This window comes from Elephas maximus, chromosome 5 (genome assembly GCF_024166365.1).
Source record: "Elephas maximus indicus isolate mEleMax1 chromosome 5, mEleMax1 primary haplotype, whole genome shotgun sequence".
Taxonomy (NCBI): domain Eukaryota; kingdom Metazoa; phylum Chordata; class Mammalia; order Proboscidea; family Elephantidae; genus Elephas; species Elephas maximus.
In genome coordinates this window covers 152,137,505-152,165,455 of record NC_064823.1, presented here as the reverse complement: position 1 = coordinate 152,165,455, position 27,951 = coordinate 152,137,505, and the positions used below count along the sequence as shown (strand labels likewise).

Here is a 27,951-nt window from a genome sequence, read left to right as displayed (position 1 = left end):
TCAATGCTTCTTGACTGTTTGTTCGGTCCATTTCAGACTGTAGGAGCTGATAAAAATCTTCTATTTCTTCATCTTTGGCCCTAGTGGTTGGTGCGTAAATTTGAATAATACTCGTATTAACTGGTCTTCCTTGTAGGCACATGGATATCATCCTATCATTGACAGCGTTGCACTTCAGGATGGATCTTGAAATGTTCTTTTTCACAGTGAATGCAACACCATTCCTCTTCAATTTGTCATTCCCAGCACAGAAGACTACATAATTGTCCGATTCAAAATGGGCAATACCCATTTTACTAGCAGAGGTTAAAATAACCAAAGTCACACAGCTAGGTAGGTGATGGAGCCAGAATCAGAATTAAGGACTGAAGGATTATAAAGTCCATTCATTCATTTTACAAATATTTATCTACTATGTACCAAGCATTGTGCTGGGTGCGAGGGATATAAGTTCCAGCCCTCCAGGAACTCACAGTCTTGCAGGAAAGCCCTCACATAAACAAACAAAACAGCAGTCATGGCCAATGTAATGCCGGTAAACATTCATTAGCTGGCTCAGGAGGTGGCAGGGTGTGTGGGGGAGGGGTATTACTTGTAGTGTTTGTCAATTTCCATGGGGTAAACACTTCCCTGTTACTGCTTTCAAGCTACCAATGTGGTATCACTGAATATAGAGTTGAGTAGCACATCATTTCCACCATACAAGAGACAGAAATAACCTCAAGAACATAAATAACAGAAATATATACAGTAAAATAATTAGTATGTGATACATTTTGAACACATAATCTTTGTTTTTAATGCGCTGTGGTTTTTAATCTATGTCATTTAATTTTAAATCCTGTTTGCATTTAACAACTGGTTCACAAAAATTCCTAAAAATTTAACAATTGACTCTCATAAGCCAGAACAAGCCGCCTTTAGCGTACTACCATTACGATCTTCCAGTAGTATGTAATTTTATTAAAACATGCTGGTTCCCAAGTCACTAGCTTCTCTGGGTCACAGGTTTCTTGTCTCGAAAATTAGATGGTTAAGTCAGACAGTCTCTAAGATCCCTCTCATCTTAAACATTCTATAATTTTTATATAAAATCACTTGCTCAATTCATTTTGCAAATTCAGATATCTATTTCTGACTCTTTACCAAGATACTTTCAAATAATGCCCAATACAGAATTACCTGAAACAATGGGCATAATCTCATTTTCCCTTTTAGAAATAACACCCCAGAAATGATCTCTACAGAAGGCTGACATAGGTGATACTACATATTGTTTGGAAAGAGCACTGTCCTGTACATCAGATCCCTGTGGGGTCCTGTCCTAGCCCCACATCTAGTGGCCTTAAGCAATACTTCTGTTATCCTACCTTTAAAATATCTGCCATGCCTGAGTGATTAAGTGATAAACTAATTTAACTACAATGGAAAACATTTTTATTTAAAACAAATATTTTACTTGTATTTCAAGGGGCTTTTCTTACTCACAAACCTAAAAATATCTGACCCAAAACTGACCTTGCCTGCAGCTTCACTGACCTGTTTTAGTCACACAACATTGCTGTCCTAGGCTGGGTTCTCTAAAGAAGCAAAACTAGTGAAGTCGGTATACAGAGATAAAAATTTATCTCAAGGAAATGGCTAATGAGGTTGTGGAGGCTGGCAAGTCCCAAAGTCTGTGGGTCAGGCGTCAGCCTGAGGCTTTTTGTGACTCAAGTGGTTGCAGGGGCTGACAAGCCCAGAATCAGCTGGTCAGGCAGCAGGCTCCTGGCTCACAAGGCTGCGGAGCTGGCAAGTCCCAAAGTCGGCAGGTCGGATGACAAGCGGCTGGCTCAAGTTCCAAGAACCAGAGGTCAGATAATGACGAGCCAGAAACAGGATGCACAGCAAGCAAGTGAGCTTTGACAGAATGTCCATATAAAAAAATATGTATATATATATATTGGGTGCAGGCCACACCTCCGAGGAAACTCCCTTTAGAACAGATGGGCTGATCACATCAGATCATATCATGGAAGTGATTACATTATATTACTTATGGGAGATCATAAGATGGAGGATAATTACATTAGATCACAAAACTGAGGATAATCACATCATGTTACCAAATAGAAGATAATTATATAATACTGAGAATCACTGCCTAGACAAGTTTATGCATAACATTAACGATCACAGTTGCTAACTGACTTTGCAGCATTGTTACTTTTTTTCAGCTCAAAAAGAGCAGTCAATAACAAACCCATTACCTACTGATTTAATTTTAATTTCATGAAGTCTCACAACTACAAATGGGTAAAGAGCCAAATTTTCAGGAGTTATTTTCTAATGCTAATTCAGTAACCATTAAATACTTCATTGCCATGGAAACTTGTATTTATTAAGCAAAAATTATTCAAGTTGCTGTGAAATCTCCATTATACGGAAGTAGATTTCTCTTGCATAAGAATATTGCCCCAATTTACAAATAGTTTATTAAATCATAAAGCAACCAAATAGTGTTATTCTTTTGAATTAATACAGGATTTTATTTGGAGCAAAACTAACTTATTACATAATTGCAGGGAATTTTTGTTATTATTCTGAGTGAAGTAGACTCACATTCTTAGGGAAACTTTGAGATAGGTTTTACATTCATAAATACAGCCTAGACCTTTGATGACTAAACCTTGAAGTTTTCTGATTAGTATATGAAAAACTTCATCCCAACTTGGGACAATACCTGGGCATGACAGAATATACACAAAACACGGCTACCATCTATCGATAATCAGTGATAGACGAGAGATGTGGAAAATACCACTGAGTCAAAACCAGGAGTCAGTAAACTACAGCACACAGGTCACATCCAGCACACAGCCAATTTTTGTAAATAAACTTTTACTGAAACATAGCCAAAATCATTCATTAAAATATCATCAATGGTCACTTTGCACAATGGCACAGCTGAATAGCTGCAACAGAGACAGAGGGCCTGCAAGCCTAAAATATTTACTCTGTACTCTTCACAAGTTTGCCAATCACTGATTTAAACCAATGTGTTCCAATATTTTTCAATCAGTGATACCTGTGAATCTTCTAGAACTAATAAGACAGATAAAAGGATAGGCTTCTTTTTATTAATCTGGCACCTACCAAGCCAAACACCTATTTGTTCAGATACCCCATTCTTAATGTAAAAACTATGTCTTTGTTCTTGCTCTTAGCATCACATTTAGTACCAGTCTTGACCTTCACTACTGTAGTGAAATTCTGAGAAGGAAAAATGAGAAAACGAAAGATACTAAAATATACAAGGAATTCTAGGACTTTTAATTTCAGCTCCAAGATCTAAACAGCTTAGAAGTCATTACTCTTGTCCTTAAAACAAGAAAAAATATTCAGCTTTTCTCAGATACATCAGAGAACTAAGGACACAGGGCAGTCTGCTACACAAAAATCTGGAAAGACAGCAAATTCAGAGAGTTAGAGCTGAGATCTACTTACCTAGGGCAGGGCTGCTGTAGCCAGTATCAATTAAATGGTTGCAGTTGTGGTAGTGGTGGTGGTTGTTGTTGTTAGGTGCTGTTGAGTCACATCCCACTCACAATGACCCTATGTACAACAGAACAAAACACTACCTGGTCCTGCGCCATCCTCACAATTGTTACTGTGCTTGAGCCCATTGTTGCAGCCATTGTGTCAATCCATCTTGCTGAGGGCCTTCCTCTTTTTCACTGACCCTCTACTTTAACCAAGCATGATGTCCTTCTCCAGGGACTGATCCCTCCTGATAACATGTCCAAAGTATGTGAGACGAAGTCTCGCCATCCTTGCTTCTAAAGAGCATTCTGGCTATACTTTTACCTGGACAGATTTGTTTGCTCTTGTGGCAGTCATAGAATATTCAATATTTCTCACCAATACCATAATTCAAAGGTGTCGATTCTTCTATCTTCCTTATTCATTGTCCAGCTTTTGCAGGCTTATGGGGCAACTGAAAATGTCATGGTTTGGTTCACACGCACCTTAGTCCTCAAAGTGACATCTTTGCTTTTTAACACTGTTGTTGTTAGGTACATTCGAGTCGGTTCCGACTCATAGCGACCCTATGCACAACACAACGAAACACTGCCCGGTCCTGCGCCATCCTTACAATCGTTGTTATGCTTGAGCCCATTGTTGCAGCCACTGTGTCAACCCACCTCGTTGAGGGTCTTCCTCTTTTCCACTGACCCTGTACTTTGCAAAGCATGATGTCCTTCTCCAGAGACTGATCCCTCCTGACAACATGTCCGAAGTATGTAAGGCACAGTCTCACCATCCTTGCCTCTAAGGAGCATTCTGGTTGTACTTCTTCCAAGACAGGTTTATTCGTTCTTCTGGCAATCCATGGTATATTCAATATTCTTCGCCAACACCGCAATTAAAAGGCATCAATTCTTCTTCGGTCTTCCTTATTCATTGTCCAGCTTTCACATGCAAATGATGCGATTGAAAATACCGTGGCTTGGGTCAGGTGCACCTTAGTCTTCAAGGTGATATCTTTGCTCTTCAACACTTTCAAGAGGTCCTTTGCAGCAGATTTGCCCAATGCAGTGCATCTTTTGATTCCTTGACTGCTGCTTCCATGGCTGTTGATTGTGGATCCAAGTAAAATGAAATCCTTGACAACGTCAATCTTTTCACCATTTATCATGATGTTGCTTATTGGTCCAGTTGTGAGGATTTCTGTTTTCTTTATCTTGAGGTGCAATCCATATGAAGGCTGTAGTCTTTGATCTTCAACAGTAAGTGCTTCAAGTCTTCTTCACTTTCAGCAAGCAAGATTGTGTCATCTGTATATCAAAGGTTGTTAATGAGACTACCTCCAATCCTGATGCCCCATTCTTCTTCATATAGCCCAGCTTCTCAGATTACTTGTTCAGCATACAGATTGAATAAGTATGGTGAAAGGACACAATCCTAACATACCTTTCCTGACTTTAAACCACACAGTATCCCCTTGTTCTGCTGGAATGACTGCCTATTGGTCTGTGTACGTGTGCCTCATGAGCACAATTAAGTGTTCTGGAATTCTCATTTTTTGCAATGCTATCCATAATTTGTTATGACTCCACAGTCAAATGTCTTTGCATAGTCAATAAAACACAGGCAAACATCTTTCTGATATTCTCTGCTTTTAGCCAAGATCCATCTGACATCAGTAATGATACCTTTCGTTCCACGTCCTCTTCTGAATCCAGCTTGAACTTCTGGCAGTTTCCTGTTGATGTAATGCTGTAATCACTTTTGAATGATCTTCAGCAAAATCTTACTTGTGTGTGATATTAATGATATTATCTGATAATTCTGCATTCTGCTGGATCACCTTTTTTTGAAATGGGCATATATACGGATCTCTTCCAGTCGGTTGGCCAGGAAGCTGTCTTCCAAATTTCTTGACATAGACAAGTGAGCATCTCCAGTGCTGCGTCCATTTGTTGAAACATCTCAACTGACATTCCATCAATTCCTGGAGCCTTGTTTTTTGCCAATGCCTACAGTGTAGCCTGGACTTCTTCCTTGAGTACATGGGTTCTTGATTATGTGCTCCCTCCCGAAATGGTTGAACATCAACCAATTCTTTTTGGTACAGTGATTGTGTATTTCTTCCTTCTTTTTTTAATGCTTCCTGCATCATTCAATATTTTCCCCCACAGAATCCTTCAATGTTGCAACTAGAGGCTTGAATTCTTTATTCTGTTCTTTCAGCTGAAGAAATGTCGAGTGTGTTCTTCTCTTTTGGTTTTCTAACTCCAGGTCTTTGCACATTTCATTACAATACTCTGTCTTCTTGAGCTGCCCATTAAAATCTTCTCTTCAACTCTTTTGTTTCATCATTTCTTCCATTAGCTTTAGGTACTGTACATTCAAGAGAAAGTTTCAGAGTCTCATCTGACATCTGTTTTGGTCTTTTCTTTCTTTCCTGCCTTTTTAATGACCTTTTGCTTTCTTCATGTGTGATGTCCTTGATGTCATTCCACCACTCCTCTGGTTTTCAGTCATTAGTGTTCAATTAAACAGTAATTTTAATGAATTGTTGGAGGCTGACTGTGGGCTAGCTTTAGAGTGAGAAGTTCCTAGAGGCCTCAGTCTTAGGGGTACCCCTACACTTTCTTAGGTTTTCCCTCCAGGAACCCCACCAAGTTATCTTAGTGAGGAGCCAAGAAGGATCCCTTGTGAAATATGCCCAAAGTGTTCTTCATAACAAAGGTCTACTCTCTAGGGGAAAAGGCTCAACTGGAGCTTTATACCACACGGAGGAAGAGCCGTTGCCAGCTCCAGCCCTGTCTAGGCTTCTTGTCTTATCTACATTAGGAGAGATAAGAAACACTTGTCAAGGTCACAGCCAAGGGACACAGGTCCACTAAAACACTGAGAATTAATCATAAGATTAAAGATTATCGCTCATCTCCCAAACCTTACCACCGCATCAATAGAATTCCAGTAAAATAATACTGGATTACAGCTGAAAGAGCTGTTAAGACACAGATAGGGGAGATTAAACACAAGGACATTAGAGGAATTTGAATAATGTGACACCTATAACTATGGCAAACATTAAACACAGTGCAACTCCTAGCCAAATTAACATAAAACATCACACTAAAGGCCTATTTACGTCAATTCTTATTACTCAATACATCATGTCCAACTTTCAACAAAAAATGACAAGGCATACTGCGATGGTTAATGTTACTTGTCAACTTGGCTAGGCTATGATTCCCAGTGATTTGGCAGACACTATGCAATCACCTTCTATTCTGTGATGTGATGTGATGTGAGCAGCCAATCAGTTGAAAGGGGAGTTTCCTTGGGGGTATGGCCTGCCTCTAGCATATGAATGGATATTCTGCCAAAGCTCACTCTCTTTCTTCATCCTGCACTCTTCTCATCACCTGACCTCTAGCTCTTGGGACATATGCCCGAAGAAGTCTCTGGCCTGCTGCCTGACCTGCAGATTTTGGATTCGTCAAGCCCCGCAACCACGTGAGCCCACAGAGGTCTTCAACCTGTCGTCTGACCCACGGATTTGGGATTTGCCAGCCCCTACAACTGTGTAAGCCACTTCCTTACAACTGCATGAGCCATTCCCTAAGTAAATCTGTCTATATATTTATATATGTTTCACTGGTTTTTGCTCCTCTACAGAACCCAGGCTGGAAAAGCATAGCTTAGGTGAGACAGACTTTAGTCTTCAAAGTGACATCTTTGATTTTTCAGCACTTTAAAGAGGTCTTTTACAGCAGATTTGCCCAATGCAATACGTCACTTATTTCTCTGCCGCTGCTTCCGTGGGCATTGACTGTGGATCCAAATAAAATGAAATCCTTGACAACTTCAATCTTTTCTCCATTTATCATGATGTTGTTTATTGGTCTGGTTGTGAGGATTTTTGTATTCTTTATGGTGAGATGTAATCCATACCTAAGGGCTGTAGTCTTTGATCTTCATCAGTAAGTGCTTTAAGTCCTCTTTGCTTTTGGCAAGCAAGGCTGTGTCATCTGCATATTACAAGTTGTCAGTGGTGCCAAGTTCTTCATATAGTCCACCTTCTCAGATTATTTGCTCAGCACACAGACTGAATTAGAATGGTGAAAAGATCCGACCCTGACACGTACCTTTCCTGATTTTAAACCATGCGGTATCCCTTTGTTCTATTCAAACAACTGCCTCTTGGCACATGAGCACAATTAAGTGTTCTGGAATTCCCATTCTTCACAATGTTATCCATAACTTCTTATGATTCAAACAGTCAAATGCTTTTGTTAGTCAAATTGACAATGTTTAGCTATATCTACTGTGTTGTTGGAGCCCTGGTGGCACAGTGGTTAAGAGCTCATCTGCTAACCACAAGGTTGGCAGTTCGAATACACCAGCTGCTCCTTAGAAACCCTATGTGGCAGTTCTACTCTGTCCTATAGGGTTGCTATGAGTCAGAATCAACTCAATGGCAACAGGTTAGGTTTTCACCCTATTGTCCTTGTTAGGTGCCTCTGAGTCAGTTCCCACAACGAAAATGCCGGGTCATGCGCCATCCTCCCAAACATTGCTATGCTTGAGTCCATCATTGCAGCCAGCGTTTCAACCCATCTCACTGAAGGTTTACCCTATGACCTAGTAATTCCACTCATATGTATGTCCGAAGGCCTATACGTAGCAAAGAAATTTAATCAGTAATTAATAACCTTCCAAAACAGGAAGCACCAGGCCCAGATGGTTTCATTGGTGAATTCTACCAAACATTTAAGGGGGAAATGATACCAATTCCCCAAAATCACTTTCAATTTTAAAAAAAAAAAAAAAGGAGCACTTCCAATCTCATCCCATGTGGCCAGCATTACCTAATACCAAAACCAGATAAAGACCTTACAAGAAAGAAAATCTATAGCCCAATAAATCTCATGAACATAGATGTAAAAAATCTACAACAAAATATTAGCAAATAGGATCCCACAATGTATAAAAAATTATACACCATGACCCAGTGGGATTCATTCCATGTATGCGAAGCTGGTTCAACAAATGAAAATCAATGTAACCTACTGTATCAATACGCTAAAGAAGAAAACTTATATGATCATATCAACTGATGCAGAAAAAAATTCAACAAAATCTAATATTCATTATAAAAACTCTCAGCAAACTAGTAATAGAGAACTTCCTCAACTAAATAAACTAAATACAGAACATCTATAAAAAGAATTCTAAAATATTTTCAAAGTACACTTACATAATTGAAAGAGAAATAGACATCCACCCAGAATTTCTCAATTGGAGTGTCATTTGTTTTCTGATCAATGACAAAGTGTACAGTAAATGATTTATTACTAACAAAAGCCTCATGCCACTTTAGACACACATATGGATAAAGGATCATGTAGATTATATAGAGCCTGTCTCAAATTTCTAGAGACTAGTTATTAACTCCCAGGTCCTCTACCCACCAGCCTCAGTACACAAAAAAGCTAAACCTCTAACTATTCACCTATTCAGGAGCCTATAGCCGAAGCATCCTCAAAGCTTTGAGTCTCTTACCACATCAGTCAACCCAGAAATCTTCTAACTCCTTCCAGAAAACTATCAGAACCTTCCCATCTACAAGAAAGTACAACTCCCTCAGAAATGCAATACATCTATCTTGACAATAATTGAAGTATGAGAACAACCTACTCGGGCACTGCTAGAACTAATTTTTTTGGCCCACTGTTCCTCTTTACAAACCTTTTTACCATGCCCTTTGGAAATCAGATTTCAAGTTTAATAAATTTTTCTACATAGGGTCACTATGAGTCGGAACCAACTCGATGGTGCCTAACAACAATATATCTTCAAATTCTTCAATAACAATTTCTTTCATTTTCTATGCTTTAACTAAACCCTGCAATTCCAAGAAAACACTACCACTCCTCTATGCTCTCAAATGAAAGCTACTCATTCTGTCACAAGTCATATCCTTCAGGTAGAAACCTATGCTTTTGAAAGTGTAATTCTCAGTCACTGCTAGTAGAAATGCGAATTGACAATGCTTAGCTATATCTATCCTATGGCCTAGTAATTTCATTCCAAGGTATATCCAAAGGAAATATAGATAAATGGATGGACGGATGGACAAAGAAATATATACTTTTTTTTTTCACAGATACATAAGCATGTGTGTATGTGTGTATACATACATACCAAAAGGAACAGTCTCTGGAGAAAGACATCATGCTTGGTAAAGTAGAGGGTCAGCAAAAAAAGAAGACCCTCAACAAGATCAATTGACACAGTGGCTGCAACAATGGGCTCAGACATAGCAACAAGTGTGGGGATGGTGCAGCACTGGGCAGCGTTTCCTACTGTTGTACACAGGGTCATCATGAGACAGAACTGACTCTACAGCACCTAACAACAACATACCAAAAGGTAGGTATGTGAATATTTGTACCAGCCCTACTCTTAACAGTGCAAAGACTACCAGAAAGAACCACTAAACTGAAGTTTACTCATATAATGGAATACTATAAGACAAAAAAATGAACAAACAACTGCTATGTGCAACAATCCAGATGAATCTCACAAAGATAATGGTGAATTAATGAAGCCAGACATAAAAGAGTATCTACTGTCAGGTTCCTTAAACATAAAGTTCAAAAATATGCAAAACTGATCCGTGGTGACAGAAATCAGAACAGTGGTTACTTTTGTTGGGAGCGGGGGGATGATTAAAAAGAGTAAGGAAGAATGTTTCTGGAGATTAGATATATTCTGTATCTTGATCTACATAGTGGTTATCCAGGTACCTTCACTTTGTAAAAATTTATTAAGCTGTACACTTAGAATTTGTGTACTTTCCTGAGTGCATGATATATCTGGATTAAAAAGTTTAATCCAAAAAAAAAAAAAAAATGCATGCTTCTCAATTCTTCATGCCATTCTAGAGCCCTCAAATCATCTTCCTACGTACGCCCACCTCTCACTCTCCTGTCACTTCCCATTGTTCACTGAGGCAATCTTTACAGCAACTGGCTCACAGCATTTCTCTCTACCTTAAGCCTTGCCAAGATTCTGAGTGAAATCGGTATCTACATAGAAGCTTACTAATATCCCAATCTCTAAATGTCTTGACTTCCAGTGATCTCCGCATGTGTGTTCAATAAGCTCAACATGTTCAAAACTTAAATCATTGCCTTTCTTCAGAAACCAGCTCCTGCTCCTGACACTCTAATTCAGTGAATAGTACCCTCAATCTATATAGTTACCTATGCAGAAGCCTGCACCTCCTCTTTGATTGCTCCATCTCCCTCATTCTCTAACTGATCACAGATCCTGTTAATTCCGCCTCCTTATAGGGTCGCTGAGTCGAAATCGGCTCGATGGCAGTGGGTTTGGTTTTTTTTTTTTTATAGTCTTTCAAATTAACAGCTTCTCTCTATCCCCTGTACACTAACCTAGAATTAGCCACCATAATACCTCACCTAGATTAGAGCAACAGCCATCTAACTGGCTTCCCCCTTCTCTTCCTCCACATCATTCTCCACATAGCAGCCAGAATAATCTTTTCTAAAACATAAATCTAAACTTTTTGTGCCACTCTTCCCCAGCCTTTGGTACCTAACTCCTTCTACCTTTCAAGTGTTAATATAAATGTTATATCCTCTAAGATGTCATCCTTGAATCTTATAGACTCATCTAGATTACTGCTAAGTATTCCTATGGCATTATATGCTTCCTCCACACAAATTTATCACACAAAATAAGTTCCTGGGAGTGGAAGTCTCATCTGTTCATTAGCATTTTAACACTAACATCTAACCAAACCAAAAAACAAAACAAACCCGTTGCTGTCCAGTCAATTCTGACTTATAGCAACCCTACAGGACAGAGTAGAACTGCCCCATAGGTTTCCAAGGAGCAGCTGGTGGACCTGAACTGCACTACTTGAATAAATGGATGGAATTCGGGCAAACTCAAGTTCAGCATTATAACCTCCCTCAAAAGGTAAAGATTCAGGTGTGCCCCTAGTGAGCCATCACTACTGACCTACCATTATCAGTGCTTTACAACTTGTAATTTTATTGTAAGTTTAATTTTCTTTCTAGTTTTACACAAAGATATCTATCTTTTTGAAAGAGAAAACAGCAGGGATAAAGAAACTGTGATTGGTCAAGTGAGCAACTATGATGTCATGCATATTTGTTAGTAGTAACACAACTGCCATAATTACTAGAACTTGTGAAAGGCAAAATAATGAAATGAATTAAATGTCCAATAAAGCTATACTAGCACAAGCCAGCACCATTCCTCACCTAGATTAATGAAGTGAACTCTTTTCTGGTCCCTTTACATCTACTCCAGACTCCTAAAATCCACTGTCCACAGACCAACCAAGCAATCCTTTTAAAATGCATATATAATCCTATCATTCCCTGTGCTTAAAACCCTTTCTTCTCATTACTCTTGGAATAAAGGAGCCCTGGTGGCGTAATGGTTAAGCATGTGGCTGCTAACTGAAACGTTGGCAGTTTGAACTCACACAATGGCCCCACGGGGCGGGGGAGGGGGGCGGGGGGGGAGACCCAGCAATCTGCTCCCATAAAGACTTCAGCTTAGGAAACCCTATGGGGCAGTTCTACTCTGTCCCGTACGGTTGCTATGAATTGGAGTTGACTCGAAAGTGTACAAACACCACCCTTGGAACAACCCTTCCATAACCTGGCCACTGCCTACCCCTCCAGTCCCATTTCACACCATTCTTTTATCCCTCCTTCCAGTCTTATCACATTTGTCTTGTTTCACAGTTTCTGGAAAATGCTAAACTCTTGCTCACCTTTGGCCCTCTATACATGTTGTTCTCTGTGGTTTTCCAACCTTTTTATCCTTTAAGTTTCAGCTTAAATGTCGCTTCCTCAGAGAGATACTCCCTGACCTCCCAGGCTAGGATGTCCTTTCCCAGAGCACCATGCAGTTCTCTTTTCTTAACAATGATCACATTATGTTTACTTGTTCAAGGTCTCCCTTTTCTAGTAGACTATCAGCTCCTTCACGACAGTGTGCTTTTCTTCACTACTATATCCCCATGACCCAGCTCAGTGCCTGATATTCTTGGCAATTACATAGCAGGCACTCAAAATATTAACTAAATCTTAATAATACTTTTTTTAATCTATGAAAACTAAATATTACAATTTTAATAAAGTAAATATTGTTCATACTTATTCTTCAAATGTACATGATTGTTTTGCTTATTAGTATAAACTGTGGCATGGAGGTCTAAAAAAATCAAAATACTTATTAAAAGTAAACTCAAATTCTTTATTAAAATTAGATTAGCCATAATTATTTTATCACAAAAAGATCATTTTTAACGACATTTGAGTGGTTAACTTTATTACTCACATACTTACAAAATGCTTTCACTTTCCCTCCAGAAAAATGTTTTTGGATTTCTTTCAAGCTTGAGCACAAAAGTGGGAGTGTGTTTTTTATGTACATATCTGCCATGTGTGCTGTGACCGAAAAAAAATTACAAAGCACTGGTCTATATCATATAAAGCTGTTGTATCCAAATGCAACATTACTATCTTTTTACAGCTTTATCGTGTCTTATAACAGCAAAATTTCCAAACTACTCAAATATGTACACCTCTTTCATTCCCACTTTAGTATAGGAGATAATATATTTACATGCAGTTATACTAGGCTATCTACTAGATGGTATGTTTTCATTCACTACTATACCCCCAAATATAAACAAGAAAAGTCAAGGTCTGCTATATCCCCAGGCACTAGCACCAGGGCTGGTACACAGCTCTCACAGCACAGTTTTTCAATAACGTTTTTTAAATTCCTATTTCTTCTATTTTCTCTAATATTTATTACTCCCAGGCCAGTTATCATTGAATCAATCATCCTATACATCTGTGTCTACTACTGGCTTAGTTCTTGATTGTGCAACTTTTTCCTCATTAAACACTAAAAATAAATTTAAAAACTACCTTTTTAATTCTCTACAAGAGATAGCAAATAAGCATAAAATATTGAGAGGCTTTTCTAATGAAGAGATCAAATTAGGTAAACTGGCTAAGTCATTCCCAATTGAGGTAACACAGAATTGCAATATCACAAAGAATCTCAGAAACTAGAACCAAAAAATATTAATGAGAACAGTGATGCTCACAGAAATCAAAGTTTTGACAAGGAGCTATTGTCATTCTAGTACATGGGCACAAAACCAGGCTTTTTTAGTCCCAGCTCAATGACGTTTCCATTAGTCATATGGCTTTAATTATAATCTGCTCCTACTTAAAAGAGCAAAAAGTTTCTCTTTATAAGTTCCAAGACTTTTAGTAAATATTACACAAGATTACCTTATATAATATTTTGTTTCCATCTATTTCACTTGTCACCATATCTAACAAGCATAATGAGGCAATAAATCAAATGGATACCATTTTCAAAGAAATAATTGATAGCAGTTTTGAAGAACAAAACCTAAGAGCAACACTTAACAGTCTTCTAAGATATTTCATAGATTTCATTCTAAAATTTAACAGGTGCTAAACAGTTCACAAGGAGCCTTGGTGGTACAACGGTTAAGCACTCGGCTGCTAATCAAAAGGTTGGTGGTTCAAATTTACCAGCTGCTCCACGGGGGAAAGATGTGGCGGTCTGCTTCCATAAAGATTTACAGCCTTGGAAACCTTATGGGGCAGTTCTACCCTGTCTTACAGGGTCGTTAAGAGTCGGATCAACTCCACGGCAATGGGTTTGGTTTTTTGGAAACGGTACACACACAATTTAACCTTCCTAAAAATGAAAGGTTTCCCCTTCCCAAAATGCAGGAATTTTTTCTCCCAGATCTGCAGGACAAGTAATCTACTTTAGTTTTCAATTATATACAGAAATAAAAGTATACAAATTATACAATAGCTATAATAACATATAAAACATATACTTTGCTATATAAGTACAAACCACAAGAAGAAACACTAACACAAGAGAAGTCTGTAAATAGAATCAGTTATAAGTCGGCAAATATCCAACTAAAAAATTCATAGTAGAAAGAGGGCAGAGGTCTCAAGGAGTCCATATTTTGAGATGTGTTCTCTCCCCAGTTACCATACAGACACCAAATCATTCTGTTGGTAGTTAAAAAGCAAGTTCACCTGTGTGGGGCGCTGGCACACAATAGTAGTTATGTTCCCCCTCACAAATGACTACACTTCATTGAGTTTATGCTCAGTGGGGCAGTGTTTGCTAACCACTTAGATTCCAGGACGGAAAGAGCTACAAAAATGAAACATGCAGTCCTTCTCTGAGGTTTGTTATTAGCTTCTGTTAGCCACAGGTTACAGGGCACTAAACACTATGTACTGTGTGTTTGCTCCTAACCACTATGAAAAAAAGCCTATAATGTCTTTCTAAAGACTCCTAGAAAATTTTAAGTTAATTTAAAATCTGGGAGTTTAGCTGGGATATATTTCAATTCTTAGAACTAGTTCTTGTCAAAATACCTCACTAATTTTTTCTTGGGTGTCAATTCAATTTGGTTTCAACCAAAACTACTCAATAGACTGAAGCTTAATGTTACGGGGGGAAGAGGGGAGTGAAAAAGGATAAAGTAATCAGTTTTTATTTTGGATCCAAGTTAACTCCCAGCCTACAAGTAAGCTTCTTCCTGATGTAAGAAATGCTTTTTAAAAAAAAAAAATTTTTTTAATTCACTGTTCAATAGTACAGTTTTGTATAAGATCATTCTTTCTGTGCATAATAGAGAAGTTAAAAAAACAAAGTAAAATCATAAATAACACATTAAACTGACTTCCTCAAAACAGCTTGTCAAGACATTTGTGAAAGATTACTAACCCGTAGCACGTGTGTCAAAATCCAAAGTATTCATGAGATGAGCAATATAAAGTATCTACAACAACTCTACAAGCAGTATAGACTCATTTTAAAGAATAATATGATATAAAAGGATCATATAATATAAAGTTATTAAAATACTACTAGAGAACTTCTGGGAAGATGGTGACCTGAACAGGTCTAAAATGCCAATCTTCCCCATACAAACACCAAGAAAAGCCACTAGAAATCTGTACTAAAACCTGTGCCAGTACCAGTTGCTATCACGTGACTCCAACTCATGGTGAACCCATGTGCCAGAGTAGAACTGTGCTCCACAGGGTTTTCAATGGCTGGTTTTTTGGAAGGAGATCACCAGGCCTTTCTACTAAGGTGCTTCTGGGTGGAGGCGAGCCTCCAATCTTTTGCTTAGCAGCCAGGCAAATTAACCGTTTGCATCACCCAGAGACTCCACTAAATCCTGAAGAACTCTCAAAAAGCAGCCAAAGGACAGCAACATGGAACCACAAACTAAAACAAGATAACAATGAAAATTAAATGGTAAGATCACTTTATCTACTGTCCCTGACCCTTGCCTCCTGGTGCCGCAGTCATATAGCTGCAGAGGACCCCAGAGGACCCAAAGCTCTCCTGTGCACTAGGAAGGGCCCTGATCTCTGGCTCCAAAGTAAATAAAACAGATCTTGTTGGCAGATTGTTCAGGGTGTATTTTCTAACTAGTATGGGAGTGGCCTGAAAGACTGAAACCTCCATCTGGTCCGAATCAGAGCTCTAACAGAACAGAGGAGGAAGGAATGAGCAAAGACTGAAGGCTGTGCACCCTGAGGGTGAAATGATCTGGTGTCTTCTCCAAGCTGTCAAAAGGACTGAAACTCCATTCTGCACTGAATTGACGCTCTCACAGGATGGAAGAGGGAACAGTAAGCAGAGACTGAAGGCTGTGCCTATACAAAAGTTTTTTGCAGAAGCTAGTGCTTTATAAAGCACTGGGTATGCAGGGGAATTAAGAAATCAAACACATTGTAATATTTTAAATTCCCGATTTCAACACAAAAATCATACAAAGAAACTAGAAATGATGGCCCATTCAAAAGAATGAGATAAAGTGAAATCATCTCTATAAAAGCGCAGGTAACGAACAGATTATAGAATATAACAATATTAAACATGCTCAAAAAGCTAAACAAAAACATGAATAAAGAACTAAAGGTAGTTAAAAAAATCATGTATGACCAAAAGAAGAATATAAAGAGACAGTATAAAAAGAAATTAAAAAAGAAATATGGGAATTAAATATACAATAATTGAAATAAAAACTCACTGAAAGGTTTTAATAGAAGATCTGAGCTGGTAGAAGAAAGAACTGGTGATCCAGAGGATAAAGTAATCAAAATTATGAAATACAAAGAGCAACAAGAAGAAATACGAAGACAAGAAGAAAGAAGGATCAAATGAAAACATGGGACACTATCAAGGAAACTAGCATATGCATCATGGGATCCCAGAAAGAGAGAGAGAGAAAGGCACAAAAAGATTTTTCAAAGAATTAATTGCAGAAACTTCCAAATCTGACAAAGGAAATGAATCCACAAATCCAAGAGGCTCAACGAACCCTAAGTAGGAAAAACCTAAACAGAACCACACCAAGATAGATTATAATCAAGCTCTCAAAAAGTAAAGCTAAAGAGGTAATCATGAAAGCAACAAGAGAGAAGTGAATTGTCACATCAAAGGATCATCACTAAGATTAAATGCTGATTTCAGCTCAAAAACCTTGGAAGCCAGAAGGCAGTGGAATGACATAAAGCATAGAAAGAAAATAACTGTCAATCAAGAATATGTTATCAGGCAAACTGTCCTTTAAGAATGAGAACAAAATTAAAACATTCCTGGATAAACAAGAGCTGAGGGAGTGCATTATCACTAGACCTGCCCTACAAAAAAATGCTAAAGAAAATCATTCGGATAGAAAAAAAAGGTTCTAGACAATAACTCAAAGCTGTACACCAAAAAAGAAAGGAAAAAAAGATCTCCATTAAAGGTAATTGCAGGGGCAAATAAAAGGGCAAATTTTAAGGTATTTTTGCTTGGTATTCCAGTGGTTATGTCCATGCTTTACAATGACAAATACATGAAAAATAAGTAAAATATGTTACAGGACACATCATATATAAAGATGTAATTATGATAACAACAACATGAACAGGGATGGGAAGAAGCAGTATAGGAATAGACTTTTTGAATGTTACTGAAATTAAGTTGGTATCAATGTAAACCAGGTTGTTGTAAAACGTAAGATATAAAATGTACTCATCATAGTAAAAAAAAAAAAAGAGAGAAATTAACTAAAAAATGCACACGAAAAGGACAGGAGAAGGGAATGAAAAATGTTTCATAGAAAAAAATCAACAAAATGCAAATGTTGGTACCACTGATCTACTATGCCAAGAATGACTAATTGAAGCGGAATGGTGCAATCAAGATGAATTAATAATTACTGTTGCTTGGAACTCGAAAGTTGGAAACAAGAAGAATCAGTAGTTGGAAAATGTGGCCTTGGTGATAGAAACAACAGCGGAGACTACATGATAGAATTTTGCAGGACCAATGACTTCTTCAATGCAAATACCTTTTTTCAACAGCATAAATGGAGACTATACACATGGCTCTTGCCAGATGGAATAAGCAGGAATAAAACTGACTACGTACATAGAAAGAGAGGATGAAGAAGTTCAGTATTATCAGTCACAACAAGGCTAGGGGTTACCTACAGAACAGACTATAACTGCTCATGTGCAACTTCAAGTTGAAGCTGAAGAAAACTGGAGCAAGTTCACGAGAGCCAAAGTATGCCCTTGACTATATCTCATCTTGTTGGTGAAGAATACTGAATATACCATGGACTGCCGGAAGAACGAACAAATCTGTCTGGGAAGAAGTACAACCAGAATGCTCCATAGAAGCAAGGATGGCGAGACTGCGTCTTACATACTTTGGACACGTTGTCAGGAGGGATCAGTCTCTGGAGAAGGACATCACGCTTGGCAAAGTACAGGGTCAGTGGAAAAGAGGAAGACCCTCAACGAGGTGGACTGACACAGTGGCTGCAACAATGGGCTCAAGCATAACAATGATTGTAAGGATGGCGCAGGACCAGGCAGTGTTTCCTTCTGTTGTGCACAGGGTCACTATGAGGCGGAGCCAACTGGACGGCACCTAACAACAACATATCCCATCTGAATTTAGAGACCATCTCGAGAATAGATTTGACACTAATGACTGTATACCTAACGAGTTGTAGGATGACATCAAGGACATCATACATGAGGAAAGAAAAAGGTCATTAATTAGACAAGAGAGAAAGAAAAGACCAAAAAGGATGTCAGAAGAGACTCTGAAACCTGTTCTTGAACATAGAATAGCTAAAGAGAAAGGAAGAAATGATGAAATAAAAGAATTGAGCAGAAAATTTCAAAGGGTGGCCCAAGAAGACAAAGTAAAGAATTATAATGAAATCTGCAAAGACCTGCAGTTAGAAAACCAAAAGGGAAGAACACGCTCAACATATCTCAAGCTGAAAGAACGGAAGAAAAAAATTTCAAGCTTCATGTTACAGTACTGAAGGATTCTACGGGGGAAATAATGAACAACACAAGAAGCATCAAAAGAAGATGGAAGGAATACAAACAGCCACTGTACCCAAAAGAACTGGTAAACATTCAACCATCTCAGGAGGTAGCATATGATCAGGAACCAATGGTACCGAAGGAAGATGTCTAAGCTGCACTGGAGGCATTGGCAAAAACAAGTCTCCAGGAATTGACGGAATACCAACTGTTATGTTTCATCAAAGGAATGCAGTGCTGGAAGTGCTCACTCATCTATGCCAAGAAATATGGAAGACAGCTACCTGGCCAACCTACTGGAAGAGATCCATATTTGTGCCCATTCCAAAGAAAGGTGATCCAACAGAACACAGAAATTATCAGACAATATCGTTAATGTCACATGCAAGTAAAATCTGCTAAAGAACATTCAAAAGTGGTTACAGCAGTACATTGACAGAACTGCCAGAAAGTCAAGCCAGATTCAGAAGAGGATGTGGAACAAGGGATATCATTGCTGATGTCAGATGGATCTTGGCTGAAAGCTGAGAATACCAGAAAGATGTTTACCTGTGTTTTATTGACTATGCAAAGGTATTCCACTCTGTGGATCAGAACAAATTATGGATAACACTGGGAAGAATGAAAATTCATAACACTTAATTGTGCTCATGTAGAACCTGTACATAGACTAAGAGGCAGTTGTTCGAACAGAACAAGGGGATACTGTATGGTTTGATGTTAGGAAGGGTGTGCATTAGGGTTGTATCCTTTCACCATACTTATTCAATCTGTATGCTGAACAAATAATCCGAGAAGCTAGACTATACAAAGAAGAACACGGCATAAGGACTGGAGGAAGACTCATTAACAACCTGCAATATGCAGATGATACCACTTTGCTTGCTCAAAGTGAAGAGGACTTGAAGCACTTACTTATAAAGATCAAAGACTACAGCCTTCAGTATGGATTGCACCTCAACATAAAACAAAAATCCTCATAACTAGATGGATGAACAACATTGTGATAAACAGAGAAAATACTGAAGTTGTCAAGGATTTCATTTTACTTGGATCTACAATCAACATCCAAGGAAGTAGCAGTCATGAAATCAAAAGATGCATTGCTTTGGACAAATCTGTTGCAAAAGACCTCTTTAAAGTGTTAAAAAGCAAAGATGTCACTTTGAGGACTAAGATGAGCCTAATCCAAGCCATGGTGTTTTCAATTGCCTCATATGCATGCGAAAGCTGGACAATGAATAAAGAAGACAGAAGAAAAATTGATGCCTTTGAATTATGGTGTTGGCAAAGAATACTGAATATACCATGGACTGCCAGAAGAACAAACAAATCTGTCTTGGAAGAAGTACAGACAGAATGCTCCTTAGAAGCAAGGATGGCAAGACTTACATACTTTGGACATGTTATCAGGAGGGCTCAGTCCCTGGAGAAGGACATGATGCTTGGTAAAATAGAGGGTCAGTGAAAAAGAGGAAGACTCTCAATGAGATGGATGGACACAGTAGCTGCAACAACGGGCTCAAGAATAAAGGATTGTGAGGATGGTGCAGGACCAGGCAGTGTCTCGTTCTGTTGTACATATGGTCACTATGAGTCAGAGTCATATGGTCCCATGTAAAAATGTTAAACATAGCAGAAACATTTTCCAGTAGACAAGGAGCAATGTAGATGCCAAAGAAGAAAGTTCTAAGAGCCAAATTTAAGTATCAGTAAAGCAAAAAACAAAACTCTAGGGCCTTTATAATAACATGAATCAGAATTATATTAGACCTTACTTATCCTTCTCTGGAAACCCTGGCAGCATATTGGTTAAGAGCTACGGCTGCTGACCAAAAGGTCAGCAGTTGGAATCCACCACATGCTCCTTGGAAACTCTGTGGGGCAGTTCTACTCTGTCCTATAGAGTCGCTACGAGTTGGAATTGGCCAGACGGCAATGGGTTTTGTTTTTTTTTTTGGTTTATCCTTCTCTGAGTATCAGAGAAAACAATTCAGAATCTGTTTTTCATTTGTCAAGAACCAAACTATTACAGTAGACTACTAAATATTCTCTGTCTCAAAGACTTTTATAGTTTCATTTCTTATAAGCAACATACTAATAACTGTTTCTAAATTATTGTGGGCTGCCTAATCAAACTGAGTTTTCACATAACCAAATTGTGATTCCTCCACTTAAAAAACCAAACTCCAATAAAGAACAAAATAAAGAGTATGAGTATTATCCCTCTCATGTCTCATGATGATGTGGAAGATACACTAATTAAAACTAGAAGAAGAAAAAGAATAAAGAGATAGCGTGTTAGCAGGTATTACCTACAGAGTTGAGTAAGCAACGTGCACTTCCTATTCTGCTGTATACCATACACTCTACTTCACCAGAGAGACTACTGTATTCAAGGGCATTACCATATTTTGCTAAAGTCTCTGTCATTAAATCAAAAGTAATCTGCCAAAGCATTCAAAAGGCAATGATTCTTCACTGAACATGTCCAGACGAAAGGAGTAATTAACTTTTTAAAGTATATTCCTACCATGCATGTTTTCTATTTGTATAATTCATTATAAAACTTATAAATTACATCTATATAAACTCCTGTTGCCAAAGATTTTCTGTTATGAAATTATTCAATTGCTTTTTCTTGCTCTACATATATTTTCTTCTGAAAATACATCATTATCATGTTAAATTACTGTATGTACTTCATACATATAATTAGCTGTACTTAGTTATCTGGTACAAAATATCAATGTATCTATTATAATAGAAGAACTATGTTTAGTAGACTAATTTATAGCACCAAACTATACAGACATACAGATATGTTTTTTGTCCTCGCAACTTAAAATGAACTTAAATTTTCCCTCTCTCTATTTTTCATTGAGTTTACATGTTCTGATAGTAGTTGCTATAATCAAATCAGCTAATAAATATCAACATATCATTTATCACTGTTTTTATTCAACTGCTGAGAACAATATCTAGTAATATAAGTAGCATATGAAAGTTATTAGAGTCATGCCAGTTCCCTCACCCAAATCATTCCAACTGTAATTTCAAGAGGCCAGAAGGAAAGGATTAACACAAGGCAAAATCAGTCTCTCTACATATCAGATAAAAATCAAGTGTGGAAAGAACGTATGTAGAGGTGTGCATTTTTAGTATTAGAATAATCATAAGGAAACCCTGGTGGCGTAGTGGTTAAGTGCTATGGCTGCTAACCAACGGGTCGGCAGTTCAAATCTGCCAGGCAGTCCTTGGGAGCCCTATCGGGCAGTTCTACTCTGTCCTATAGGGTCGCTATGAGTTGGAATCGACTCAACGGCACTGGGTTTTTTTTTTAGAATAATCATAGAAATCATGACATACCTGTGCTCCATAGATATATTTATCCAACATCTTGCCTCCTATTGTCTGTCCCCCTATATCCCAAACTTGAAGAGTAACATTCAAGTTTCCTAGAATATAAAAAATAAGAATGTCAATACATTAAATATTAAATAACCATATAACAGCTGAACACATTTTCACAGAACACTAAGTCACAAAGATAAGCTCTGAGCCCAATTTGCCTTTTATTCTGCAGGCCCATATGGTCAGATACTTGGAACTGTAAAACAATGTTACAAAAAAATTCATAGTTGGGATCTAGATATCCCTTACCCCAATTCCGTGGAAACACATTCACAATCATCTTCAAAACAAAATAAACTAAGCTTTAATTCATAAACTTCTTAAACCTTAAAAAAAAAAGAAAGAAAATTTTCTTAAAAAGAGAATAAAACAAAGCTCATGTGTAGTGAGGGAAGAAATATGCTTCAAAAATAAAAAATGAAACTCTATATATATTAACCTACTCAACTGCACAAATGAATTTTTGTATAGGTTCTAAAGAATTTTGCTGTAAGTTCTAATCTCTGTAGGTTTTACAACTCAATGAGAAATAAGAGACTACAAAAATGTACCCACAGTTTCAACCTGAATGAATCTTTTTAAATTTGGATGTCAGTTTTTATATGTAACGGTAAAACCAAACCAAACCCGTTGCCATCGAGTAGATGACGACTCATAGCAATCCTATAGGGCAGAGTAGAACTGCCCCATAGGGTTTCCACAGAGCATCTGGTGGATTCGAACCAGGGACCTCTTGGTTAGCAGCCATAGCTCTTAACCACTGTGCCACCAGGGCTCTATGTAATGGTAAACATAATTTTTAAAAATTACATAGCCTCAATTTTAACCTATAAAATATAAACACATTTGACAGCCCTCTTCAGAAGTGATATAGGATACATACACGAAATATCACTATCATGCTGCATCCATACCTGTTCAAAGTATTTCTATTGAAATAAATTATAATTCCATGCCCCAAAGCCTTCATAAATAGTGTTACAAATCTTTCCCATACAAGCCTTACAAAAGCATTCTAAAATACTAAAAGGTAATCTTTAAAATTCTTGTATGCATTTTGCATATATTTAGTTGATACAAAAGTTTATGAGAAAGCTATTCTCTTTTATTAGTGCAACTAGTGACTGAAGTGCAAAAGACAAAGACCATGTCACATATCCTTCTTTAACACTTCAAACTATTTCTCCTCATAAACTTATGCCATTTTATCTAAAGTAGGCTCATTTCAAAATTTTTGTTTCAAAAGAGATTATCAAAACATGAAAGACATAATGTTAAAATAAAAAAAAGTGCCAATGTAAAACACTAAAATTGGAAAAAGTTAGCAACTGAAGAGAAGGTAGGACACTGGGTTGACCAGCAGAGTTTTACCCTTAACTCTGAATTTTATTGGGTTTGCATTACAATCTTTCCATTATTTGGAGGTAGTCTGTTCTACCTGCCAACCTATAGAGGATTTATGTGAGGAACTTCCAGAAGCATTAATGAGAGCTGCTGGAGTTCCCCCCACTACCCCTCCCATCGTCATTCCCAAATACACAAACTTTCAACATTCACAAGTAAGGACCACGATGTTCTTAAACCGCTTAAATACAAAAGTTAAGATGTCAAAAGCTAAGATTTGTCAACAGCATGTATGAACACAACTTCTTTAAGATCTAAATTTTTCGAGGTTCATTCTCTCATAACACCGCCTCAAATTAAACAGGTGAGAAAGGGCTAAGCTTAGTTGTTGTGGAGTTGATTCTGACGCATTACTAGAAGTACATAATACGGTTTCAGATGGCACTAGGTAAGCAGACATCGCTTTATTTGGTTTACTTGCAAAACCCTTTATAGTCATTCGTTTACTTCAAAAACCAATGTTTCACAACATTAACTTTCATACAGTAGTATTTTAGGCAACACTTAACAATCAATAAAAGACACTGAATATTCCCATTTCCTTCACGGCCAATAATCCCTATTGCTTAACCTCACATCAAGAAATGTGAAGCTTTTTTCTTCCTTTCTGTTCTTTCTTCAAGTTCTGATTTTAGATCCTATCTGACTGAATTAAGCACTGTCAACACTTCGATTACAACTTTAGGAACATGGTCTTCATTACACGTTTCCAAATTCTGACCACAATCATTTTAAGATTCTAAATCTTCTATTCAATTGTCTCCCATCTGAGAGGTTTGTATTCCTGTGTTTCTTTTTTAAATCCATACCTTTCCAAATAGACCTTGTTTTTCATTGTTATTGTTTTGTTTTCTTTACATACAGATTCTAGTGGCTCAGAGATAAAAACAGCTATGCATTACTGATAGCCTACTAAAACACCATGCTAGCAAAAAAAAAAAAAGAACTTTTACAGTTATAGCTTCAACAAATGATTTTAACTTCATGGTTATTTCACATATCCAGAAATATACTTTTCATTTCCACATCCAAATGTTAGGTTTATTAACACATAAAAAATAAAATGGGGATTCCTTATTTGAGCAACAAAATCACATGAAGTTTTGATTCAAATCAGTACTTATTTTTGTTTTTGCAGACATAAACATATGTAGTCTCCCAATCTGTTTTCAAAATGACACATCTATAAAGCTTTATAAGAGTATTCAAATAATCAATACTACAGAATTTAAAAAATCAAGAATCCATCTAATATAAATGTCTAACTAATAAAGAACTTAAAGGGGAATTGTCGGAAATCTAATCCCAGATGCAAAATGCTACAGAACTCCTGCTCTTCTGTAAGAAAATAACATGTAACTAGGGTGAAAAATAAAACAAATGAGGTGACAAAATACAGGTAAGTTGCTTTTGGTATGAATCAAAGCCACCAAGAGGACTCGATAGTGACCTTGTAAAAGCACACTTGGTGCCTTGGTTAACCTTACTTAAAGTGCTGCATAGTCAAGATGGAACTAAAAACACCAGTCTGCCCACTTCTTGTACTAAAGACTTAGAAATCCTTTTCACAGTAGAACGCTGTTTACTGGACTGTACCCACAAGCTTCCTGAAAGTATTTTGACTAAGGCTCTTAAGAAGCTCTATCAGCAGAATCTCTGACTAACAGATACACTATTTTAAGCAGTAAAATCTGCACAGTGGTTGCATCCAGACTATACAGCATACCAGATCATGAAATATACTGAAATGGATGAGTATTTGCAAAGTAATGACCTTGAAAACTTGCATGAAGAGAATGTGAATAGATGGACAGAAGGTATTACAACCCTAACGATCTGATTGGTCGAAAGACTTACTAGAATACTAACAAATGTTAGATTCCCTTACTATACTGCTTTACTATAAATTCAAGAAGGCTGCCTGTTATGTTTCAGCAAATGACACAAGCATTCATCATCCTCCATTTGACACTTACAATGAATTAAAATTAGTGTTAAACTACAGACAAGATATACTATGTGTCTTGTAATTTATTCACTCATTTCTTCACTACCTATTAATTACACAAAATTAAGATACATTAAAACAATGTTTCCTACTGAAATTTCTACTATAATTTTAAGTCCATTAGGTAGCACAAAACCACTGCCTTTAAAAAAATTAAAATTTATTTCTGGACCTTTGCCCATCAAAATAAAAACTTAATGAGGAAAATGAAAATACACATTCATTAACAGTATACATCTCCTAACGTCACTTCTTTAAGTACTTTCTTATTCTAAAATTTAAAATATTATGCTATAAATTTGGATTCCAGAAATATCAAGTATTTTTTACAAGGTAATCAAAATTTAAAAATTGTAGTAATGTGCCACAGATCAGAAATCAGTATAAAATTAAATACATAACATATATAAAACGTCCAAAATCAGTTTTAGTTTGAATGTTTGACAGAGTAGGTGTTTGCTCCTTATTTAAACCTTTCAACTAAAAAACCAGAAAAATTAAACAATATTCTGTGACAGAAAGTTGTTGCTTTTGCTAATTCAGAATCTAAACAAAATAGCTAAAATTAAACTATATTTAGAATATGTGTATTATGTACAGCTGGTATTCCTAAAAAGAAAACTTGAAAACTAAGTTTTCAACATGTATATTATGTAATTTGTGCACACATTCTGCTAATGATAGCTATAGGTATTCGGAACATAGCATTTACCTGTCCATAAGGGTGAGAATAATAAAAATAAAATGAGATATTCAGCTTCAAATACATTAAAAGAAAATGCAAATGAAACAAGATACACTTACATTTCTCATTAAACCTCTTACTGAACAATAACTTAGTAGTGGAATAATTAGGATTCTTTTCTAATCCTGTAGTTTCTAATCTATTTTTCACTGGTAGCAGAATATGGACCATCACAAAATATATCAAAGTATATCGTATTACTAAAGATATATCTAGAATACCTGCAATTACCAAGAGTTTTCATTAGCTGCTTGAAAACTTTCATGGGAGTTGTCTGATAGATAGGGTGTTTGAGAGATTAACACATTTCAATAATATTAAAATTCATGAAACCCCTTCCCACTATCACTCATGTTCTAGTACATGGATCTGACATTACACTTGCAACTGTTTTATTCAAATGTGTTTCCTCAGAGAGGAGAGAGAAGGATGGACTGATTTATAAAGTCAATGAAGATAAACTGCTTTTAATAAAATACTTTAAGCATATAATCTAACCATTGCAAGTGAATGGACAGAGCATTTTAAAGCCCCAATTGTTCAGAAGCTAACTTAAAACAGAAACCACTCTTTTTTTGTTATTATTTCCCAGTATTTCCCACAAAATGTGCTGCAACTGGCATCTAAATAGTTTCTTTGCATGGTGAACTGAAACATCTTGAATGCTCAAACTGTATTTTTATGAGTGCCTAGGGACCCTAAATTTTAGTGGTCTATTAAATGCCAGCAATTTCATGCTGCCTTGCATAAAACAGCATTCACATATTAGAGCACAGAAGTTCCATAGCTACATTATACTTCTGTTCCAACTTTCTCTCAAACAAAAAACTCAAGCAGAGGCTAATCAAAATAATATTTTAAAAATAATCCTTCCCAATCCTTTCACATATAGTTAATACAATATCTGTTGATAACTGCATAGCATTGGATTTTTTAAAAACTTTTTAGAATTTTATAAGCGATTACTGTTTATCATTGAAAAATGTATAGTGGCCAAAAAAAAAAAGGTAGAGATAGGGTGTGCATGAACCTTTTTCTCACACCCATGGCCAGTATGACTTCAGGGCAGATGCTGAGAAAAGTTAATCTCTCTAAGCTATATATACTGATTACACATATCTTCATGCAGCCACAAAATTTATTTTACATAACTCTGCCTTATGTCTCCTATTGTAAGATTTGTACAATCTTCAACATTAAAATTTTTTAGTCTCTTACCTGGCAATGTTATCCTTCTCAAAAAGAAATCCAGTCCTATAGTTTGTTTGTACTGTTTCCCAAAAGTTTCTTGAGCAAAACACGTAGCTAAGGAAGTCTAAAAAAATTGACGCACAGAATATCAAAATTAATTTATCTGTTTTAGAAATATGGACATAAAAACA

The 27,951-nt window shown here is 36.9% G+C and overlaps 1 protein-coding gene across 2 annotated transcripts in view; it reads right to left on the bottom strand.

The window, feature by feature from the left end:
- The window catches only part of RAB28 (RAB28, member RAS oncogene family), a 119,515-nt gene that overhangs the window by 86,844 nt on the left and 4,720 nt on the right, over nucleotides 1–27,951 (bottom strand). For both annotated transcript variants that reach the window (XM_049886500.1, XM_049886501.1), the window contains exons 2-3: nucleotides 27,788–27,884; nucleotides 22,368–22,456 (exon numbers count right to left, since the gene is read on the bottom strand). In XM_049886500.1, coding sequence (XP_049742457.1) covers nucleotides 22,368–22,456; nucleotides 27,788–27,884 — 186 coding nt within the window. The remainder of the gene's footprint in view (nucleotides 1–22,367; nucleotides 22,457–27,787; nucleotides 27,885–27,951) is intronic.